Here is a 24,298-nt window from a genome sequence, read left to right on the forward strand (position 1 = left end):
GCATACTTAAAGGGGTTGTCCACCTTGGTTTTTTTTTAATGGGCAGAACCCCCACTCCCCTAAAAAAATGAAGTGCTATTCACTTCCATGTCCTCCTGCTTTTCCAGCTCTGATGCTGCCAGTCTCTACCTCATGCTGCAAAAAAAAAGTCATCATGTGACCAGTTGCAACCAATCAATGCAGGAGTCATCATTTTTTGTATGTTAAGGGGTAAAATGAAGCAAAGACCAGAAGGGGACACTGGAAGCATCAGAATTAGAGCAGCAGGGGAGCAGTAAGGTGAGTACAATTTTTTTTTATTCCAAAGTGAACATGTCCTTTAATTTAATTTTACCAGATCAACTACTCAGTGAATGTTGGTGTTGGAGATTCAATTAATTTTGTTACCTGTGCTAATATCTTATGCGTTCCACACAGCGCAACCGTGAAATCATGTATGGCTTTACAGAAGCAAATTATCACTTGAAGAGAACTGAGTGCAATTAGGATGGAGAATAAAATGACGTTCCACTCCACAACGTTGCTTGGCTCTAGACACTGAGACCAGGAGGAATGATCCAAAAGATACCTGGAATAAGCACATTAATATACCAGTCATAACACAGAAATATATATATATATATATATATATATATATATATATATATATATATAAAATTAAAGGTGTCCACACATTTAAAGACAGATACAAAATGCAGCCATTAGGCCTCATGTAGGAATTTACCCTTTTAATAGATTGTTCACCTAATAGCTGAGTACATTTAAGCTGAGGGTTAGATACAGCTGCGCTGTGTAAGGTACAGCTGAGGTAAGAGTTAGGTACAGCCAAGGTAAGAGCTAGGTACAGCTGAGCAGAGCATGTAGTAAGCCAAACGAAAATCTCAATTTGCAGACACGGTGTTGCCCCTTGTCAGTGTATAGTATGAGATCTGATTTGGCTAGGTCAGAGGCTAAGACTGGGATCTAGGGGTAAGGTTTCTCCTTATGGAGAGTGACATGACAGGTCTAGCATTCCAGTATGAGGAGACTTAAATGCCTGCAATGTTTCTCTGGGAACTGAAATGTCCAAATTGCCTGTTCAGAAAGGAAGAAGACTTGAACTATATGATATAATCAGTAAAGACACATATTATTTACTACTCAAAGACTTCACTTTGTTTTCCTTAAAAATGCCTTTACAGTATTTGCCTCTTTGGGACTACACCAATTTTGCCATTTTTGAGGACCAGAACATTTTTTTTTATTTATCCTTTCAGCAATCATAGCTTTAATATTTCTCGCTTCACATAGCTGTATGAGGCTACAGACAACTGTTTGCCCTAACACCAGTTAATGTAGCTAAATAGCCAAGAGGAATGTAAGTGGATCATTGGCTTTTGGTCTACAGATTTCTATCACATTACAGATTGTAAGTAACACCATAAAGTAAAGGGAGGTTCCTCTAAGTCTTTCCATTTGAGTGCAGTGATCAGTGTTCCTTGTAGTATTTGTAGGGTTAACCTGTAGAGGTTCTTATTTGCTCCATAAGAATAGGATTTTAGCAATATTGCTTATAAATGCCAGGCTGTGATGTCAAGTTCTTAAAGGGGTATTCTTATGTTATGAAATTGGTATAGTTTGTTAGACAACTTCAAAATAAGCAAGTTTGCATTTGACTTTCTTTTTCTATCTGCTTTCATTCTCTTGCTCAAAGAGTTTTTATACTACTTAGCAGATAGCTTGTCAAGTAGCTCTGTTACCAAAGCTAGACCAAGTATGCACAAAAGTTATATTCCAGAAGAGGAGTTAACTCTTGAGATACCAGCCACTACACTCCAGCCCATTGATTTCTATGCAGCACTTAGCTGCTCACCTTCCTCACTCTACCTGTTAGTTCCAAACCTGTTATGAGACCTGCAAAATCAAAGTCCTTCCCCCTTTCTGGTCTACACCATAAGCAGTTTCAACTTGAGCCATGAACACTTTTTCAAAGGCACTGTTGTCTCTAAATACAAATATGGTGATAAGAATGTATACTTTAGAACAAGCACTGCCAGACCTTTAAGTATTGACACACTATTCATTATGATGTAGCTACTGTGCCAGAACTGTCAATCAAGAGGAATTGTTCGCCACCTCAACAGCCCCAGAAACAAGAAAGTAAGGAGATTGAAAAGCTGTGTGCTGCTCAAGATACAACTTGTGACAAGCTGTGTGCTGCATAAGAAACAACTTGAGAATGAGCCTTTAAACGGTTTGTCCACTTTAAGAAAATCCCAGTTCTCATCCCTGAATGTGGTTCGTTACAAAAAAACAAAAGACACCTATGCTTTATCCACCGACCCCAGGTGCAGCTCTTAGTCTCCGCTGCTGCTTCCGGTGTAAGAGCTGACATCACATTGACAGATTAACAGCCAATTAGTTAGCTCAAAGCTCTGTGGAACACCCTGCTAAGAGCCACAGATCTCACAAATTGGTTGCCAGCCTGTCGACATGACATCAGCACTGCAGCCAATACCTGACACCAGTAGCAGCAGTAGAGACTCAATGCTGGACTTGGGAAAGGCTTAATTCCGTGAACATTTTTTTTTATATAACAATCAGCGCATAGGAACCAAGATTTTTTAAAGGGGACAATCCCTAAAGCTATTACTTATTACTTTGTACACATTAAATTAGAAAATTAATGTACCCTCCAGCTGTGCTCACAAAGGGGTAACTCCATCCAGTCTCTGTCTTGCAGTATGGGCCTTGAGACAATCCCAGCGAGGAGATAATCAAGGAATATCCAGAAAACAAAATGCCCAGAAGAGCAAAAAGTGCAGACCCCATTCTCTGAAATAAGAAAAATAACCAAAATATGAGGGTCTTACAATCGGCTGTATTCCTCCCAACGGAACAAATAAAATAGTAGATGAAATATATCATTGCATCTAGTTAATAGTACTGTATACACCGTTTGCAGAATTATTAGGCAAGTTGAATTTTAGAGGATTTTTTTTTATTATTGATCAACAACTATGTTCTCAATCAACCCAAAAGACTCATACATATCAAAGCTTAATATTTTTTGGAAGTTGGAGTGTTTTTTTGTTTAGATTTGGCTATCTTGGGAGTATATCTATTTGTGCAGGTAACTATTACGGTGCAGAATTTTTAGGCAACTTAATAAAAACCAAATATATTCCCATCTCACTTGTTTATTTTCACCAGGTAAATCAATATAACTGCACAAAATTTAGAAATAAACATTTCTCACATGCTAAAACAAAACCCCAAAAAATTAGTGACCAATATAGCCACCTTTCTTTATGATGACACTCGACAGCCTACCATCCATAGATTCTGTCAGTTGCTTGTTCTGTTTACGATCAACATTGCGTGCAGCAGCCACCACAGCCTCCCAGACACTGTTCCGAGAGGTGTACTGTTTTCCCTCCCTGTAGATCTCACATTTTATGAGGGACCACAGGTTTTCTATGGGGTTCAGATCAAGTGAACAAGGGGGCCATGTCATTATTTTTTTATCTTTTAAACCTTTACTGGCCAGCAACGCTGTGGAGTAGTTGGATGCATGTGATGGAGCATTGTCCTGCATGAAAATCATGTTTTTCTTGAATGATACCGACTTATTCCTGTACCACTGCTTGAAGAAATTGTCTTGTAGAAACTATTCAAAGGCAGGAGAAATGCAGGTTAAACTCCACGCCAAACCACAGGAGTCCAGTTGTTGTTAGTAAATCCCTTTATTTACACAGGTCTACGCGTTTCAGGGACATATCCGTCCCCTTCCTCAGGACTATGTACAGAGAATACTATCTTGATATAGTATACTTGATAGTATTCTCTGTACATTGTCCTGAGGAAGGGGACGGATATGTCCCTGAAACGCGTAGACCTGTGTAAATAAAGAAAAGGGATTTACTAACAACAACTGGACTCCTGTGGTTTGGCGCGGATTTTAACCTGCATTTCTCCTGCCTTTGAATTGTCTCCTTACTGCGGGTCCGCTGCCTCCCATGCTATCTCCACGTAATTTGCATGCATGTTAAGGGGTTGTGACTGGCACAACCCCATCAGGTGACTGTTCCTGCTAACATCCACTCCCCAGGTGCTTTACCGGGTGAGACCCTATTTGCGCCTTATCTTTCCACAGCTTTCTCACCCTTCCAGAAACTGGCAGTAGGTCTGGGAATTGAGCCTCACTCCATCCTCAACACGAAAAGGTCCCACAAGTTCATTTTTGATGATACCAGCCCATACCAGTAACCCACCTCCATCTCGCTGGCGTCTGAGTCGGAGTGGAGCTCTCTGCCCTTTACTGATCTAGCCTCTGGCCCATCCATCTGGCCCATCAAGAGTCACTCTTATTTCATCAGTCCATAAAACCTTTGAAAAATCAATCTTAAGATATTTCTTGGCCCAGTCTTGACATTTTATCTTAATGTTTCTTGTTCAAAGGTGGTCGTTTTTCAGCCTTCCTTACCTTGGCCATGTCCCTGAGTATGGCACACCTTGTGCTTTTTGATACTGTAGTAACATTGCAGCTCTGAAGTATGGCCAAACTGGTGGCAAATGGCATCTTGGCAGCTTCACGCTTGATTTTCCTCAATTCATGGGCAGTTATTTGGCGCCTTTTTTGCCCAACACGCTTCTTGCGACCCTGTTGGCTATTTGCCATGAAACGCTTGATTGTTTGGTGATCACGCTTCAAAAGTTTGGCAATTTCAAGACTGCTGAATCCCTGTGCAAGACATCTCACAATTTTGGACTTTTCAGAGCCCGTCAAATCTCTCTTCTGACCCATTTTGCCAAAGGAAAGGAAGTTGCCTATTAATTAAGCACACCTTATAAAGGGTGTTGATATCATTACACCACACCCCTCCTCAATACAGAGATGCACATCACCTGATTTACTTAATTGGTAGTTGGCTCTCAAGCCTATACAGCTTGGAGTAGAACAACATGTATAAAAATTATCATGTGATCAAAATACTCATTTGCCTAATAATTCTGCACACGGTGTATATAATCACATATCTTACATGGATGCCATAGAAATATATTGTCCAATCACTGGTATATGCACAAGGCAATGGTAAAACAATCAGGTTATACTCACAGAACAATGCATGTGATATACGTGTTTCCCAGCACAGCAAGTTGAGCTGCATTTATAGAAATCTACCAGCAGGAGGACAATGGATAAAATGATCATCTGTAATGAGATTTAACCAGACGTATAACATAGTTTACTTAAAAATTATTTTTATTGTTAAAGACATCATAACTTTAAAATTAAAAGTAGACTCAAGTCCATTGTGTTCAACCTATAACCTAACATGCTGATCCAGAGGAAGGCACAAACCCTATGTTGCAGATACTAATTGCCTCATGTTAGGGGAAAAATTCCTTTCCGACTCCACATATGGCAATCAGACTACTTCCCCGGATCAATGTCCCATCACAGAATCTAATGTCCATAACCTGTAATATTATATAAAAGGCATCCAGAACGTCTTTGTATTTTATTAGTGAATCGACCATTACAACATCACGTGACAAGATTCCGTAATCTCACTGCTCTCACAGTGTAGGAACGCCATTAGTGATGAGGATTAAAAGTTCTCAATGTGGCGCCCTGGACTAGCCAGGTCGTCACAGGTACTACAACACAACACCCCCACCCCGAGATAGGCACATCAGTCAGACACAAAATCCTTGTTGCCTCCCTCCAGGGGCTGATGTCCACACCAGGTGGGGTGGAGCCAGGCGGTTGGCCCCACCCACTGAGGAGTTCACAGTCCTGGAGGCGGAAAAGGAAGTCAGATGAGTTAGGGAAGGAAAAGAGTGAGGAGTAAAGTGGTAGTAGAGGAGCAAACTGACTGTCTCCGGGTACGTGGCCCGGGCACCAAAAGCAAGGTTGGCAGATGGTGGTGGCCGTCTGCAGGAGAGGCAGATCAACACGGAACCGTAGGACCGGGGACGGGCAGTGGCCCGCCGGTACCGAACCGGGGAGCGAAGTGAAGCCAGCACAAACCGGCAGGGCCTGCGGACCCCGACCAGGCTTGGAGTCGCCGTTAAACAGGTCAAATCCGTTAGTGACCGGAACCCCAGGGGTTTACAAACAGCCAAGACCAGATTGAAGGCAACCGTCCAAACAGCAAAAGGGAAATACAGCTACCGCCACAGCTAGAGTTCCCAGGCCAGAGCCTGCGGGCAAAAGGGCTCCTCCGGCGCATATCCACGCTGGGGAGCGGGTTACCGGTGGGAAGCCATCGGGACCGAAGATACACAAAAGGTGCAGGGAAAGGCAGCCACCACCAACCATCCGGGAGAAACCACAGCAGCCGGCTACAGGACCCGTCCATCCAGCCGTTTGTTTTACCAGAGACTTGCATCCATTTGTGGCTGAGTGAATACTACCGTGCCGTCCGGCACCGCGCTGCGCAGTCCAAGCGCCCCTGCACCTTGCCAACCCTGCCTCCCCGTCACTTCACCGGGCCCCGGGACCACCAACCCCTACCCACGGAGGGGGAAACAACATCCCAGCTGCTCCCTGCCATCGCTCCCGGGATCCCCGTAAACAGCAGCGGTGGTGTACAACCTCACCGCAACCCGTGCGTGGCATCACGGACCAAATCCCCAAACCAAACTACCCCCTTTCACTCACAGGCGAGGAGCGCCGCTCGAGTCCCCGGATCCGGCCCAACGCTAGAGCCACCAAGCAGCAGCAGCAGCGCCGGACCCGAGCGTGGTGAGCACAGCGCCCTCCCCGCCCGCGTTACTCTACATATAGAGGACACCCACTTATCATTTTTGCAGGCCTAAGTGTAAAAATATAATTAGACTCAATAACCCCAAATTTCATAACCTTTCTTGGTTCTGCAGTCCACCCATTCGCTCTTCATTGCACCCACTCCAGTTCAGATATGTGTTTCATAGGCTCCTTTCACACATCAGTTTTTTGCCGTCAGTCACAATCCGTTGGATCGACGGATCTGTCGCAGATTGTGGAAAAACTGATGCGAGAGATCCGTTTTACGACGGATCCGACTGGTTGGCTATTTGATACTAAATAAAATAATTTGGAGCATGCTCAGTTAATAAAAAAACGGAATCCGTCGCCGGATTCCGTCACTTGACAGATTACGACGAATCCTGCGTCCATAGACTTCTATTCTACCAAATGACGAACAGCGACGGATCCGTCACTGTCCGATTATTCGACGTAGACAAAAAACGTTACTTTGTCCGTTGTCTCCGTCCGCCAGTCAAACAATTTTCAACGGATCCGTTGAACAACAGATGAAACGTGGGGCAATCCATCGCAATCCGTCGCTAATAAAAGTTGATGAGAAAAAAACGGATCCAGCGGCATCAGTCGCTGGATTAATTTTTTTCAAAATTTGACGGATTGTGACTGACGGCAAAAAACTGATGTGTGAAAGGGGCCTTATAGAATGGAGTCCAAAATTGTACACAATATTATAATATATAAGTGTGGCAGTATTAGTTCTTGTCATGATCATCTATTGCTCTTTTAATGCATTGCATTCATTATTTTGCCTTGGTAGCAGCTGCCTTGCATTAATCACTAAAGTTAAGTTTGTTGTCCACCCATACACCTAAGTCTTTTTCTGTAACAGTTTTACCCAGTCTTTAACATTTAGAATATAATTATACATTTTCTTTCCTCAGTCAAAGTGCATGATCTTACATTTATGTACATTGAACGTTAATTGCCTTTTTCAGCCCAAGCTTTCAGCTTACATACATTTTTTTCATAGCATTAAATTATCCTCTTGTATGTTGATCACCTTGCAGAGTTTACTATCATTTGTAAATATTAAAATTCTACTATGTATGTCATCTACAAGGTCTTTAAGAAATTTGTTAAAAGATGAGGGCCCAATACTGACTCCTATGATACCCAATTGTTAGCCGTCACTCAATCAGAGTGTGTTCTATTACTAACCAATCTCCATTTCCTATCACTGGGCCAGTTGTTAACCCAATTGCACATATTTTCCCCTAGTTCCATTGTTCTAATTTTATGAACCAACCTTTTATGCTGCATCATATCAAATGATAGTCCTGGGGTACAGACTCTGTTATTATGGAATCATTAAAAATTAGAAATAATGGTTTAACTATCATGGCAGCTAATTCTTGCAGTACTCAGGGGTGCATGCCTCTTAGCCCTGGTGATTTGTCTAGTGATTGTGATGAGGTGCTATGCTTCCTGCTGGGTTAGCAGGTAACATTTGTCCCCTGTACCTGTATAAATTCTGGCCAATGACGGGTTCATGCAGCTGCTTTTGAACTCCCTATTAAATCGATGGCTGGACCATATATAACAAGCTTTTCTCCCCCCCATTCACCTCTTGCGCCTCCCCTATTTACTCATAGACTGTAAGCTTACGAGCAGGGCCCTCACTTCTCCTGGTATCTTAATTTTGTTTTTTTGTATTGTCTCATATTGTCTGTACATGTCCCCTCTGAATTGTAAAGCACTGCAGAATATGTTGGCGCAATAGAAATAAAAATTATTATTATTATTATAACATTTAGTTGACAATTTATTGTAACTCTGATGATATTGTCTGTCATGCGATTTTTATGTGTAAATACTGTAGAGAAGAAAGCATTTATTATTGTTAGGATTCCTCCTATGTGTCTTGGACACAATAGGTGACCGTTTGCTGCGCTGTGGATTCTGGGTATGCTGAGCTGTTGTTATGCTGATTGACAGCTCAGTTCTCCAATATATCGCAGGGGTTTGCTGGGCTGTGTTCAGTGACAGCTCAGCTGCCCAATCTAAAGCCCGCTTTACACGCTGCAATGTATCTTACAATGTGTCGGCGGGGTCACGTCGTAAGTGACGCACATCCGGCATCATAAGGTACATTGCAGTGTGTGACGGGTACGTGCGATTGCGATTGAACGGTAAAATGTTCATCGCACACACATCGTTCATTTCTCTAGAATTGAACGTCAGATTGTTCATCGTACCCGGGGTAGCACACATCGCAGTGTGTGACACCCCGGGAACGATGAACAGATCTTACCTGCGTCCTGCAGCACCCGGCCAGCAATGCGGAAGGGAGGAGGTGGGCGGGATGTTTACGTCCCGCTCAGCTCCGCCCCTCCGCTTCTATTGGCCTGCTGCCGCGTGACGTCGATGTGATGTTGAACGTCCCTCCCACTCCAGGAAGTGGATGTTCGCCGCCCACATCGAGGTCGTATGGACGGGTAAGTGCGTGTGACGGGGGTTAATCGTTTGTGCGGGACATTCAACAAATTGAATGTGCCGCACATACGATGGGGGCGGTTACGATCGCATACGATATCATATGCTGGATCGTAAGGTGTAAAGCAGGCTTAAGACTCGGAGGTTCTGTGTTTTTTAGGCATGCCCTGCTTGCTTTGATTGCCCAGCTCTTTAGCTGAGCAGTCAGTCTCAGAACACTGCCAGTCTTAGCCTTCTGCTCAGTTGTACTAATTGGCCCCTTCTGTCCTATGGAAATTGATCTTTTGCTGCCTGATCCTCTACACCTTTGCCTATCTACTGAATTGTAACGTGATCTTCTGGTTCCTGACCCCGGAATATTTGACTATCCTGCATCAGTCAAGACTTGCCCATGTAGTGCCTAGTGTCACAATTATATTGGCTTTTCCCTCATCCTATTCCACCATTTTAGCCAGATAATTATTGAGGGGTAAAACTATAACTTTTGTGTCTTTTACTGTTTATGTAGCTGAAGAATACTTTTGGATTATTTTTACTTCTTTAGTAATGAGTTGGTATTGAGTTGCTTCCCCTGTGTATGCTATCCAGCCACACAAGCTGCCCCTCTTTATATATACAGTATATATATATATATATATATATATATATATATACCTCCACACACACTGCCCTTCTGTATACTAATCCCCCCCCACACACACACACACACACACACACACACACTCTGTCCCTTTGTATAATATCCTCCTGGTATATATGTTCCCTTCCTGGTATATATGGCCCCAGCCAGGTATATATGTCCTCATCCTGGGCCCTTCCTGGTCTATTGCCCCTTCCTAGCATATACAGTATTTTCTCCTCCTGGTATATATGTCTCTATCCTGGTTTATTTGTCCCCTTCCTAGCATATGTCCCCATCATGGGCCCCTGCTGCTGTATATATATCCCCCTCCTGGGCACATTCTTTTATATATGTCCCCATTCTGGTTTCTATTCTCTTCCTGGTATATATGTCCCCATCCTGGTTTATTTGTCCCCTTGCTACCATATGTCCCCATCCTGGGCCCCTTCTGGTGTATATATATCCCCCTTCTGGGCACATTCTGGTATATGTATCCCCAGCCTGGTTTTTGTCCCCTTCTTGGTATATATGTGCTCATTCTTGTATATATGTCCTATTCCTGGTCTCTTCCTAGCATATTTGTGTGCTGCAAAAAGAAAACAAAACAAACATTTTACGCACCCTCCCCGGCTCCCACATTGCGTGGTGTCCTCTCTGAGCCATGATGCATTTTAGCTGGATGTGCGCCATCCGACGCACATCCAGCTAAAGCAAAACAGGGACTGGGGTCAGTGCCCCCCCCCATCACACCAGGTGATCTTCAGCTCACGGATCACCTACCTTTCTCCGATGGCTACTGTGTCCTCACCTCCTCCGCGGCTATGCATTGCCTGCAGCAGTGTGATGAGGTCACAGAGTGATGACCTCATCATACTACTGCACGCTGGTCCAAAGAATGACGCGCTGGCGCCCTGTTGTGCTTCACTGACTTTGCTTTCGCCACATGGCTAATTTGCATTTGATGCCCTAGAAGGGTTTTGCCTGCAACTTGGTGATGTGTTGTAGTGGCCGAAACGACATGGCCAGGCCCCTCTGCTGCAGCTGTGACTGGGGCCCGGTGAAGAGGCTTAATAAAGCTAAGTAATTCCCCCGGGCATGGTCGGGTCTCTCTCTTCACCGGGCCCCATACAATAGTCATGGTAGTCATGGTTGTCATGCTCTGATGGCAGCCCTGCCTGCAATATTTGGCCCTGTAAAAAAAAAAAATCACCCCTCTGCCTATTCATTGCTAGGTTTCTCTTGCCTGCACTACTACGCACACCTCTTGTGCGCTCCACCCCTGTGTTCCACTTCAAGTCATCTTCATCACTATAGCCAAGCAATCGGAGTCTCATCACTCTTTTGCTCACTCTCCACATAGCGGATACATGCAAAATTACAGCACTGCCATGTGTTTTCTAAACACATATTCTTTTCACCTGGTGTTTGTTCTTCCTATATAACTATGCAATAGTCTCTTTATATATCTTCTTTCCACCTTCTTCTAAGATCTCCTATTTCAACTTCCTTAATTATTCACTTTTCAGATGCCTCTACTCTTGATAGAGATTGCTAAATACCTCCCTCTTGTGTCCTATTTGGGAATATCAGTCTGATAATTCTATGAGTTTTGGCATGTCATTGATTTATACTGACTTATGAATTAGACTGATATTTTATACATCTATCTTGTATATTCCATATTGATATCATATATCCATATATTTCGTGACACAGTACGATCATACTAGTCCACATTTGCCTTCGATACATTTATATTTTTTTTTTCTTTGTTTTCTTTTTAATATTTGTTTCTGTTAGATTGTTTTGTTTTTATCTTGTACATTTTAGGCCTGAAACACACATCCGTGAATCATGTGCTTGTTTGGTCCGTTTCCGTATATACCGGAGACACGGCCAAACGTGCACCAATGTTATTTAATGTTTGTGGACACATGTGCGTTTTTCATTAAGGTCCGTGGGTCCGTGTGCGTGCTACGTTTCTATCTCCGTTTTGCACGGAAGCATGTCCGTTTTCAGCACGCAACACGCAGCACGGACCCAATGAAAGTCAATGGGTTTGTGCGCACGTCCGAGTGACACGGACGCATCTCTGTTTGTTCCCTGTACGTTTTGTGCTTTTTTCATGTGATGTCGGTCTTTTTTCTTTTTCTGTTTCGTTCTCTCCCTCAGTCCGTCGGTCGGTCTCTCTCTATGTCTGTTGGTCGGTCTCTCTGTCTTATCTGTCCCTCTCTCGCTCTCTCGCTGTCTGTCGGTCAGTTCCCCCCCTCTCTCATACTTACCGTTCCCCGATCTCCGGCGCGGCGCTGCACGGCTGTTATAAAAGCTCCGGCGGCTTTTATTTTTTTGAAAAAGCCGGCCGCTCATTAAACAATCTCGTATGCCCTGCTTTCCCCGCCCACCGGCGCCTATGATTGGTTGCAGTGAGACACGCCCCCACGCTGAGTGACGGGTGTCTCACTGCACCCAATCACAGCAGCCGGTGGGCGTGTCACTATGCAGTATAGAAATAAATAAATAAATAATTAAAAAAAACGGCGTGCGGTTCCCCCCAAATTTAATACCAGCCAGATAAAGCCATACGGCTGAAGGCTGGTAATCTCAGGATGGGGAGCTCCACATTATGGGGAGCCCCCCAGCCTAACAATATCAGTCAGCAGCCGCCCAGAATGGCTGCATACAATAGATGCGACTGTTCTGGCACAGTACCCGGCTCTTCCCGATTTGCCCTGGTGCGTTGGCAAATCGGGGAAATAAGGAGTTATTGGCAGCCCATAGCTGCCAATAAGTCCTAGATTAATCATGTCAGGCGTCTCCCCGAGATATCTTCCATGATTAATCTGTAAATTACAGTTAAAAAACACACACACCCGAAAAATCCTTTATTAGAAATAAAAAACACTAACAAAGTTCCTCATCACCAATTTATTAACTCCGACAAAGTCCTCCATGTCCGGCGTAATCCACGGACCTCCAGCGTCGCATCCAGCTATTCTGCATGCAGGTGACAGGAGCAGCAGAAGACACCGCCGCTCCTCTCACCTCCACGCAGCTAATGAAGGCAATAGCGTGATCAGCTGAGCTGTCACTGAGGTTACCCGTGGCCACCGCTGCATCCACCGCTGGATCCAGGTAACCTCAGTGACAGCTCAGCTGATCGCGCTATTGCCTTCATTAGCTGCGTGGAGGTGACAGGAGCGGCAGTGTCTTCTGCTGCTCCTGTCACCTTCCTGCAGCAGAGCTGGATGCGACGCTGGAGGTCCATGGATTACGCCGTACATGGAGGGCTTTGTCGGGGTTAATAAATTGGTGATGAGGGACTTTGTTAGTGATTTTTATTTCTAATAAAGGATTTTTCGGGGTTGTGTGTTTTTTAACTGTAATTTACAGATTAATCATGGAAGGTATCTCGGGGAGACGCCTGACATGATTAATCTAGGACTTATTGGCAGCTATGGGCTGCCATTAACTCCTTATTACCCCGATTTGCCAACGCACCAGGGCAAATCGGGAAAAGCCGGGTACTGTCCCAGAACAGTCACATCTAATGTATGCGGCCATTCTGGGCGGCTGCTGACTGATATTGTTAGGCTGGGGGGCTCCCCATAACGTGGAGCTCCCCATCCTGAGAATACCAGTCTTCAGCCGTATAGCTTTATCTGGCTGGTATTAAATTTGGGGGGAACCGCACGCCGTTTTTTTTTAATTATTTATTTATTTATTTCTATACTCCATAGTGACACGCCCACCGGCTGCTGTGATTGGGTGCAGTGAGACACCTGTCACTCAACGTGGGGGCGTGTCTCACTGCAACCAATCATAGGCGCCGGTGGGCGGGGAAAGCAGGGAATACGAGATTGTTTAATGAGCGGCCGGCTTTTTCAAATTAGAAAAAGCCGCCGGAGCAGTGTGAACTCCGTGCAGCGCCGGTGATCGGGGATCGGTGAGTATGAGAGAGGGGGGCAGCGGCGGACTGGAGTACCTGGGGCCCACCAGGAAAAATCAATCTTGGGGCCCACCAGCACCATGCAGTTACCGTACTATATATAGCAGGGGTGGGATTCAAATTTTTAACAGGTTATCTGTAAACCACGCCCATTTGAAAACCACACCCATTCTGTAACCACACCCATTCTGTAACCACACCCATTATGTTAGCCACACCCATTTTCACACAATTTCCTCAACCAAAAAATACAAGTAATTTAAAGTAAAATCTCCTTCCCCTTCCTCTCCTGTCCAGCATCAGTTGTTCCAGTCACTGTCAGTCTTATTGTATTACATGATTTTTCTACAGTTTTTAAAAATTATTACTAAAGGAGCCCTGCTAAAATTGGAATGGACGACCTTCCCCATACAGATCCCATCCCATTATGGTCTCTTTCCCCTGCAGATCCCATCCCATTATGGCCTCTTTCCCCCTACAGATCCCATCCCATTATGGCCTCTTTTCCCCTGCAGATCTCATCCCATTATGACCTCTTTTCACCTACAGATCCCATCCCATTATGGCCTCTTTTCCCCTGCAGATCTCATCCCATTATGGCCTCTTTCTCTTGCAGATCCCTTCCCATTATGGCCTCTTTACCCTGCAGATCCCATCCCATTATGGCCTCTTTCCCCTGCAGATCCCATCCCATTATGGCCTCTTTCCCCAGCAGGTCCCATCCCATTATGGCCTCTTTCCCCAGCAGATCACATCCCATGTGCTCCTTTTCCCATATAGCTCCCATCTTATGTGGCCCCTCTCCCCATATAGCTGCCATCATAATGCGGCTCCTCTCCCCATATAGCCACATATAGCTGCCATCTTAATGCGGATCCTCTCCCCATATAGCCACATATAGCTGCCATCTTAATGTGGCCCCTCTCCCCATATAGCCACATATAGCTGCCATCTTAATGTGGCCCCTCTCCCGATATAGCCACATATAGCTGCCATCTTATTGTGGCCCCTCCCCCCATATAGCCACATATAGCTGCCATCTTATATGGCCTCTCCCCATAGTCACATATAGCTGCCATCTTAACCCCTTCAGCCCCAAGCCTATTTTGACCCTAAAGACCAGGCCATTTTTTGCAATTCTGACCAGTGTCACTTTATGAGGTTATAACTCTGGAACGCTTCAGCGGATCCCGGTGATTCTGAGATTGTTTTTTCGTGACATATTGGGCTTCATGTTAGTGGTAAATTTAGGCCGATATTTTTTGCATTTCTTTGTGAAAAAAACGGAAATTTCGCGAAAATTTTGAAAATTTTGTAATTTTCAAACTTTGAATTTTTATGCTCTAAAACCAACGAGGCATATGACACAAAATAATTAATAAATAACATTTCCCACATGTCTATTTTACATCAGAACAATTTTGGGGAAAAAAAAAAAAAATTTAAGGAAGTTATAGGGGTTCAAAATTTATGAGCAATTTCTCATTTTTACAACAAAATTTACAAAGCCACTTTTTTTAGGGACCACATCACATTTTAAGCAATTTTGAAAGGTCTACATGACACAGAACACCCAAAAGTGACACCATTCCAAAAACGGCACCCCTCAGGCTACTCAAAACCACATTCAAGAAGGTTATTAACCCTTCAGGTGCTTCACAGTAACTAAAGCAATGTGGAAGGAAAAAATGAACATTTTACTTTTTGCAACAAAAATGTTAATTTAGCCTCAAATATTGCATATTCACAAGGGTAGCAGGATTAAATGAACCCCCAAAATTTGTTGGGCAATTTCTACTGAACACGCAGATACCTCATATGTGGCGAAAAACCACTGTTTGGGCGCACAGCAGGACTCGGAAGGGAAGGAGCGCCATTTGACTTTTTTGAACAGAAAATTAGCTGGAATAGTTAGCCGCACCATGTTGCGTTTGGAGAGCCCCTGAGGTGCCGAAACAGTGGAGCTCCCCCACATGTGACCCCATTTTGGAAACTAGACCCCTCATGGAATTTATCTAGGTGTTTATTGAGCACTTTGAGCCTCTGGGGGCTTCACAAAAGTTAATAGAGTTGAGCTGTGAAAATAAAATTTTTTTTTTTTACCACAAAATTGTTACTTCAACCAGTTAGCTTTTTTTTTCACAAGGGTATCAGGAAAAATTGCACCATAAAATGTATTGTGCAATTTCTCCTGAGTACACAGACACCTCATATGTGGTGGAAATAAAATGTTTGGGCGCACAGCAGGGCTCGGAAGGCAAGGAGCGTCATTTGACGTTTCAAACGGAAAATTGTCTGGGATAATTAGCGTATTCCATGTTGCGTTTGGAGAGCCCCTGAGGTGCCGAAACAGTGAAGCTCCCCCACATGTGACCCCATTTTGGAAACTAGACCCCTCATGGAATTTATCTAGATGTTTATTGAGCACTTTGAGCCTCTGGGGGCTTCACAAAAGTTAATAGAGTTGAGCTGTGAAAATAAAAAAAAACTTTTTTACCACAAAATTGTTACTTCAACCAGGTAGCTTTTTTTTCACAAGGGTATCAGGAAAAATTGCACCATAAAATGTATTGTGCAATTTCTCCTGAGTACGCAGATACCTCATATGTGGTGGAACTCAAATGTTTGGGCGCACAGCAGGGCTCGGAAGGCAAGGAGCGTCATTTGACGTTTCAAACGCAAAATTGTCTGGCATAATTAGCGTATTCCATGCTGTTTGGAGACCCCCTGAGGTGCCGAAACAGTGGAGCTCCCCCACATGTGACCCCATTTTGGAAACTAGACCCCCATGGCATAGAAAAAAAAAAACAGCGGAAGATGGGGGGGGCGGCAGATGGGGCGGCAGCAGATGGGGGGGGCAGCGGCATATAAAGGGAGCATCTGGGATTGTGAGACGGCGGCTGGGATAGGGTGGGGGCGGATGGGAGAGGGCGCAGTGGATGCAGGAGCGGCAGAGGATGGGGGGAGGGGGCGGGTGGGGGGGATGGGTGGGAAGGGGAGTGGGAGGTGAGATTGGGGATAGTTACCCTACAGGATGGATCTAGACAGCTGGATCACAGGAGATGAAGGAGGCAGCAGATCGGGGAGGGTGAGAGGTGGGGGAGGGAGCGCAGCGCAGATCACGGAGGAGACAGGTGAGCAGAGCACAGATCACGGAGGAGACAGGTGAGCAGAGCACAGATCACGGGGGTGAGAGGTGAGGGAGAGCGGACAGCAGATCACGGGGGTGACAGGTGAGGGAGCACAGATCATGGGGTGACAGGTGAGGGAGCACAGATCACGGGGGTGAGAGGTGAGAGAGTGCAGATCACGGGGGTGAGAGGTGGAGGGAGAGTGGACAGCAGATCACGAGGGTGACAGGGGAGGGAGCGCACATCACGGCGGTGACAGGGGAGGGAGCGCACATCACGGCGGTGACAGGGGAGGGAGCACACATCACGGCGGTGACAGGGGAGGGAGCGCACATCACGGCGGTGACAGGGGAGGGAGCGCACATCACGGCGGTGACAGAGGAGGGAGCGCACATCACGGCGGTGACAGGGGAGGGAGCGCACATCACGGCGGTGACAGGGGAGGGAGCGCACATCACGGCGGTGACAGGGGAGGGAGCGCACATCACGGCGGTGACAGGGGAGGGGGCGGGTAGCTGACCACGGGGGTGAGAGGTGGGGGGAGCGTGCAGCACATCACGTAGGGGAGGGGGCGAGCAGCACATCACGGAGGGGAGGGGGCGAGCAGCACATCACGGAGGGGAGGGGGCGAGCAGCACATCACGGAGGGGAGGGGGCGAGCAGCACATCACGGAGGGGAGGGGGCGAGCAGCACATCTCGGAGGGGGCGAGCAGCACATCACGGAGGGGAGCGGGCGAGCAGCACATCACGGAGGGGAGGGGGCGAGCAGCACATCACGGAGGGGAGGGGGCGGGCACCGATCACGAGGGGGAGGGGCCGGGCAGCAGATCGGAGGGAGCGGTGGCACTATGACAGATGGAGGAGGACAGGGTGCACGATCCCTGTCCTCCTCCATCTGTCATAGTGCCACCGCTCCCTCCGATCTGCTGCACGGAGGTGAGGGGCCGGGCAGCAGATTGGGGGGAGCGGTGGCACTGTGGCAGATGGAGGGCGGCGGCGGCAGCGGATCTGGAGGTGTGGGGGTGAGGGTGCGGGCAGGAGATCGGGGAGACAGGTGGCAGATCGCGGAGGGCGGCGGCGGCGGATCGGGACGCTTTTCGAACAGTGCAATGGCAGCGCGGCAACTTCCGGGTCCCATGCTCCGGTCTCATAACAGCATGGGACCGGAGCTTGTCGCCCTGCCATTGCACTGTGTACACTCACTGTGCTCACTGTGCTGGTGTGCTGCAGGGACAAGTGAAGCTGATGGGGGCGGTCACCGGCAACAGGTCCACTGTGATTGGAGAAATCGGTCACAAGGCCGATCTCTCCAATCAGAGCATTGGAGCTGGGGGAGGGTGATCCAGTGAGGTCACCCAGCTCCAGCCAATGGCCAGTGCTACAGCTGCACTGGCCAGGGCTGGATTTCAATGTTTCAGTCATTTTAAATGGCTGGAACATTACAGTGGCTGTGATTGGTTGAGCGGCGTTCGTCAGCCAATCACAGCCTCCGTAGGTCCGGGGAGGAGGCACCACCCCTCCTAAGGTCAGGAACAGGTCCCCTCCTCCCCGAATCTGCGGTTTTTGTTAACATATTGCAGTCACCGGAGGCTCCGGTGCCGCGATTCCGCCATGATGGAAAGATCCGTCCTTGGTCGTTAAGGCCCAGGGCACAAGGACGGATCTTTCCGTCCATGGTCGTGAAGGGGTTAATGTGGCCCCTCTCCCCATATAGCTGCCATCTTAATGTGGCCCCTCTCCCCATATAGCCACATATAGCTCCCATCTTATGTGGCCTCTCCCCATATAGCCACATATAGCTGCCATCTTAATGTGGCCCCTCTCCCCATATAGCCACATATAGCTGCCATCTTATTGTGGCCCCTCTCCCCATATAGCCACATATAGCTGCCATCTTATATGGCCTCTCCCCATAGTCACATATAGCTGCCATCTTAATGTGGCCCCTCTCCCCATATAGCTGCCATCTTAATGTGGCCCCTCTCCCCATATAGCCACATATAGCTGCCATCTTAATGTGGCCCCTCTCCACATATAGCCACATATAGCTCCAATCTTATGTGGCCTCTCCCCATATAGCCACATATAGCTTCCATCTTAATGTGGCCCCTCTCCCCATATAGCCACATATAGCTGCCATCTTATGTGGCCCCTCTCCCTGCATCTTTGGGTCACTGAGCACTTATCTGCTCCAAGCACCGGTGGCCTCTCCACTGTCTTCCGTCCTCCTCCGCAGCTCTCTGCACACTTAGGGTATGTGCGCACTAGGTGTTTTTTGTGCGTTTTTGGCTGCAGAAAAACGCACAAAAATGCACCCGCGGTAAAAACGCGATGCGTTTTTACGTTTTTGGCTGCGTTTTTGCTCACTGCTTTTTTATGCGTTTTTTATCAGTGAACAATGCCATTAAAGATTGTTGAAAAAAAAGATCTGATGTCATTTCCTTCTTCAATATGTTCTTCATTCTCCACTAGTGTATGCAGGAGAGCAGACAGCAGCTGCAGAACTACAAGGCTCAGCATGATCCATCCAGGACTGTATGCAGGAGTTTTTTGCCCTCCAAAAAAATGACGTGGGCTTTGCCATATTTTTGTATGCTAGCCAGGTACAGCAGGCAGCTATGGGCTGCCCCCAACCCCCGGCTGCCTATTTGTACCCGACTGTGAACCAAAAATATAGGGAAGCCCTTTTTTTTTATTTCATGAATTTCATTAAATAATTTAAAAAAAAATGACGTGGGCTTCGCCATATTTTTGAGTCCAGCCAGGTAAAACTAGGCAGCTGGGGATTGGAATCCGCAGTGCAGGGTGCCCAAGCTTTCTGGGCACCCCCTCTGCAAATTGCAGTCCGCAGCCACCCCAGAAAATGGCGCTTTCATAGAACCGCCATCTTCTGGCGCTGTATCCAACTCTTCCAGCTGCCCTGATGTCGGGTGGCTCGCTGGGTAATAATGGGGTTAGAGCTAGCTGTATATTATCAGCTGGCCCTAAGCCCGAAATTCATGGTGTCACGCCAATATTAGACATGGCCACCATGAATTTCTAGTAAAGATAAAAAAAAACACAACACACAGAAAAATATTTTTATTAGAAATAAAACACAACACAATTAGTGACTCCATCTTTATTGAAATAAAGAACCCCCCTACGCAGTAATCCTCGGTCAGGGTCCCGCGCCGTCCAATCCGGTTCCAATATCATCTGATCGTTTGCTGGAAGGCAGAGCGATCAGATGATGTGTCAGGATCAAGGATGTGAATTCCATTGCACAGCAGCTGATTGTATAAAAGCCATTTATACAATCAGCTGATGCATCAGTGCAAAAAAAAAAGAAAAAAACCCTACACACTTCTGTGCAGACTCCTGTCAGACCGATCAATGCAGGACCCGGCGGTAGTCAGCTGATAAAGTCTCCTGACGGCATCAGCTGATAGTTTAGCCGGCCGGGTAGTAAAAAGCCGGCGTCACCGCTGTCACTATCACTGTCAGCTGATTCCATCAGGTGACCGCATCAGGTGATCAGCGCCAGGTCCTGCAGCTATCGGAGGTGTCCCGGCCGTCTGCACACAGCCGGAGCCGCGGTACCGGGAGCGGACATGGCACCGGGAGGCTGCAGACAGGTGAGTATGAGGGGCCTCTGCTCACTCCCCAGGACCCCGCACTCCCCCTCCGGGGCCCCCGTACACCCTTCCTGGACCCCTGCACTCCCACCCCGGGGCCCCTGCTTGCTCTCCGGGCCCCCGCACCCCCCCCCCGGGGCCTCTGCTCGCTCTCCAGGCCCCCGCATCCCCCCTGGGGCTCCTGCTCGCTCCCGGGCCCCCGCACCCCACCCCGGGGCCCCTGCTCGCTCCCCGGACCCCGCACCCTCTCGCGGGGCCCCCGCCTTCTATACTCACGTGCTGCTGCAGCCAGTGGGGTGACGCCGGTCCGTCCTCCGCAGCGCGATGCTATAAGCACCTGCACAGGAAGGAAGCAGTCATCACTCTGAGATTGCCTCCTCCTGCAGTGTCGCTGCGCAGATGAGTCAGAGCCGCACGGCACTGACAGTGACAGCAGGGAGAGCGGGGAGATCGCTCTCTGCTTGCCGCTCCAGAGGGAATGGGATTGTCACTAATCATATCGGCAATGTGCGGATATGATTAGTGAAATTACCGGCCGGGGGGGGCCTCTCACACACATCCATAGGGGCCCAGGGGGGGTAGGGGGGCGGGGCCTAGGGGGCGTGGCCATCAATAGCATGGGCCCACCGGGGTTTCTCCCGACCTCCTGGTGGGCCAGTCCGCCCCTGCAGGGGGGGACACTTCAGTCACTCGGGGGATTAGCGGTCACCGGTGAATCCTTCACAGGTGACCTCTAATCAGTACACGGCACAGACAGAGCCGCGGCATGACAATGAAGTCGGGTGAAGTTCACCCGAGTTCATTCTCATCCCGCTACTCTGTCTGCTGTCTGCCGACATGTAGTAAACGACATTTTGCATCACACACGGATATTCCACACGGACAACACAAACACATGTCAGTTAAGTTTCACACGCACACACGGACATTTCACACGCACATACGGCTAACATACGGGATACATACGCAGGCCACACATACCATAAAAACGGACCTAAAAAAAAGGAAAACGGACCCGAAAAACGGCCCGTTTTACACGGACGTGGTTTTCACGGATGTGTGTTTTAGGCCTCAGTCTGATGAAAGTCTAAAGGCCACACACAACTGATGGGGGTGGGTACGCTCGCTAGTGATATCGATAGGGATATCACTGTGTGTAAAGTGCCCTTAGTTAACAGACCGAAACATTACTTTATGTTTTATTGCAGCCACGTATTCTAGTTACATTTTATGAGTGCCAGATTTCATTACTACTTACCAGTGGACCACCACTGACTGCTGACCACCAAAAACTGAATGATTTGCTTGAATGTTGCAAATAGCACCATCCACGTGCAGTTGGATGTTGATCCTTACCAAGCTCCTGACTTACCAGTATGCAATTATTGTACACTGTATCTAAGGCCTACTTCACATGTCAGTGTTTCCACACACCCATTCCCTAAAGCGTTACTCACATGTCCGTGTTTTTGCACTGACTGTATGCCCGTGCAAAACATAAGGAGACATGTCCGGTTTTTTTTTCAGTAGCATGGCTGACAAAGGCCAATACAAGTCTATGGTTCTGTGAAAAACACGTACAGGACATGGATGGCATCACTGTATAGTCTATGTGCTGTACATATTTAACATTGAAAATTATAGAAGCTTTGTAATTTCTTTTTTTCTTTAGCCATCTGTGAAAAACACTTGTAACACTAATGGTAAAAATGGACACAAGGACTGTACAATGATGCAAAACACTGACACAGGTGCCATTTTTTCACGTACGTGTTTGATACGGACGTGTGTAGCAGGCCTCATACTGACCAGAAGAGAACATTCCAATCTCATGGACAGTAAATCCTGGGGATAGACCCTAATTAGGACGTGTGTATCTCTTATCCAGTGAGATTTTGTTGAAGACTACCATATGAAACCCCCAATAGCATTGCGTTAGGCTGTGTTCACATCTCTGATTTGGATTTCCATTTGTCATTTCCATTTTAGTAACAGAGAAAGCGAATTCATGGATTTATTTGCGAATTGAAGCAAACAGATGCTGAGTGGCCCTAATAATTATTATAGTTGCGTCTTGTTTTCGTTTTTTAGAATAGAAGAAATAGTTCTGAATGCTGCACTTTTCCTTCCTGTTTAAAAAAGTCCACATGGCAGAACCTATATGGTTCCCTTAATAATCAATGGGGTCCCTCTGCTTCCATTTTGTATCAATTAGCAAACAGAGCCATTTTGAGCAATTAATTCTGTGTCTGTTCCCAATACAGAAAGACTTAACGGAACTCCCAAACAGACATGTGAACAGAGCCTTACAATATTCAGCAATTACATAGATCTGTCTAGATCAGTGTTCCCCAACCTCCAGTCCTCATGGCCCCCAACAACTCGTGTGTTCAGGATTTCCTTAGCTTTGTACAGGTGATAGAATCATTAAGGCATCACAGGTGTAATACTAAAGCCTGCTTTACACGTTGCAATTTTGCATATGATTTTGTATGCGATTTGCAACGCCCCCATCGTATGTGCAGCACGTTCAATTTGTTGAACGTGCCGCACAAATGATTAACCCCCGTCACGCGTACTTGCCTTCCATACGACCTCGATGTGGGCGGCGAACGTCCATTTCCTGGAGTGGGAGGGACGTTCAGCATCACAGCGACGTCACACGGCAGCCGGCCAATAGCAGCGGAGGGGCGGAGCTAAACGGGACGTAAACATCCCGCCCACCTACTTCCTTCCGCATTGTGGGCCGGGAGCCGCAGGACGTAGGTAAGATCTGTTCATCGTTCCCGGGGTGTCACACACTGCGATGTGTGCTACCCCGGGTACGATGAACAATCTAACGTGCAATTCTAGAGACAGGTACGATGTGTATGCGATGAAGGTTTTAACGTTCAATCGCAATCGCACGTACCTGTCACACACTGCAATGTACTTACAATGCCGGATGTGCGTCACTTACGACGTGACCCCGCCGACACATTGTAAGATACATTGTAGCGTGTAAAGCGGGCTTAAGGAAATCCTGAAAACATGACCTGTTGGGAGTCGTGAAGACTGGAGTTTGGTAACCACTTGTTTCATAACCCAGCATAGTTTCCCATTATTAAGTCTACCCCGCACTAAATGTAATGAAACACATAATACCATACTTACCATAATGCCCCCAAAACAGATTCCTTGGAAATACCAAACATAGTTTGTGAGCTGATTGTTGGCAGCATACGTGTTCTCCCCGTTTGGAAAGTACAGCAGGATATTAACTACAATACTCCATACGGCCAAAGCGAAAAGAGCAAGAACAGAATATTCTGAGCAATTCTTAAGAAACATCTTTGAATGTAAGCTAAGGACTAGAGAGGCCAGGCTTGTGTAAGATCACTATGGTTTCTGCAAGTGGCTGACTAACGGACAAAGCAGCTGAACTGGTGGGTTGCTGGGAGATGAACCAGTACACAACAGTGAAGCCGACACATAAGTGACAGCAGTATTTCTGGGAGATCTGGGCTGAGGACAGTTTGGCTTCTGGATGAAGCGATAACTCCGGAGAAGCTACTTAATTTCTAGGCTGGATGTGCGAGTCCAGTCGTGATGCAGTGTTTCAGGCCCCCTTCACACGTCCGTGAAAATCACGCACGTGTTTCACGTACGTGTCAAAGGTGTGTTTTCCCCTCCATGTGCCGTGTTTGTGGCACTACATGTGTTCTCCGTGTGTTATCCCTGATATCACGGAGAACGAGAACTTTAAACTC

The 24,298-nt window shown here is 46.9% G+C and overlaps 1 protein-coding gene across 1 annotated transcript; it reads right to left on the reverse strand.

Moving 5' to 3' along the window:
* Window positions 1–342: 342 nt before the first annotated feature.
* Window positions 343–23,879, reverse strand: TM4SF18 (transmembrane 4 L six family member 18). The gene is made up of 4 exons (XM_075341540.1): window positions 23,703–23,879; window positions 5,102–5,197; window positions 2,672–2,814; window positions 343–568 (listed from the first exon to the last, which is right to left on the reverse strand). Exons 1-4 carry the CDS (start codon window positions 23,877–23,879, stop codon window positions 343–345), a joined length of 642 nt encoding a protein of 213 aa, XP_075197655.1.
* Window positions 23,880–24,298: the final 419 nt, after the last annotated feature.

The sequence above is a fragment of the Anomaloglossus baeobatrachus genome, chromosome 3 (genome assembly GCF_048569485.1).
Source record: "Anomaloglossus baeobatrachus isolate aAnoBae1 chromosome 3, aAnoBae1.hap1, whole genome shotgun sequence".
Classification (NCBI taxonomy): Eukaryota; Metazoa; Chordata; class Amphibia; order Anura; family Aromobatidae; genus Anomaloglossus; species Anomaloglossus baeobatrachus.

Coding starts and splice junctions, on each gene's coding strand:
- TM4SF18 (XM_075341540.1), bottom strand. CDS start 23,879: ATGTTTCTTAAGAATTGCTCAGAATATTCTGTTCTTGCTCTTTTCGCT. Junction 5,198..23,702: donor TCTGTTTTGGGGGCATTATG/GTAAGTATGGTA, acceptor ATCTCATTACAG/ATGATCATTTTATCCATTGT. Junction 2,815..5,101: donor TATATCACATGCATTGTTCT/GTGAGTATAACC, acceptor TTCTTATTTCAG/AGAATGGGGTCTGCACTTTT.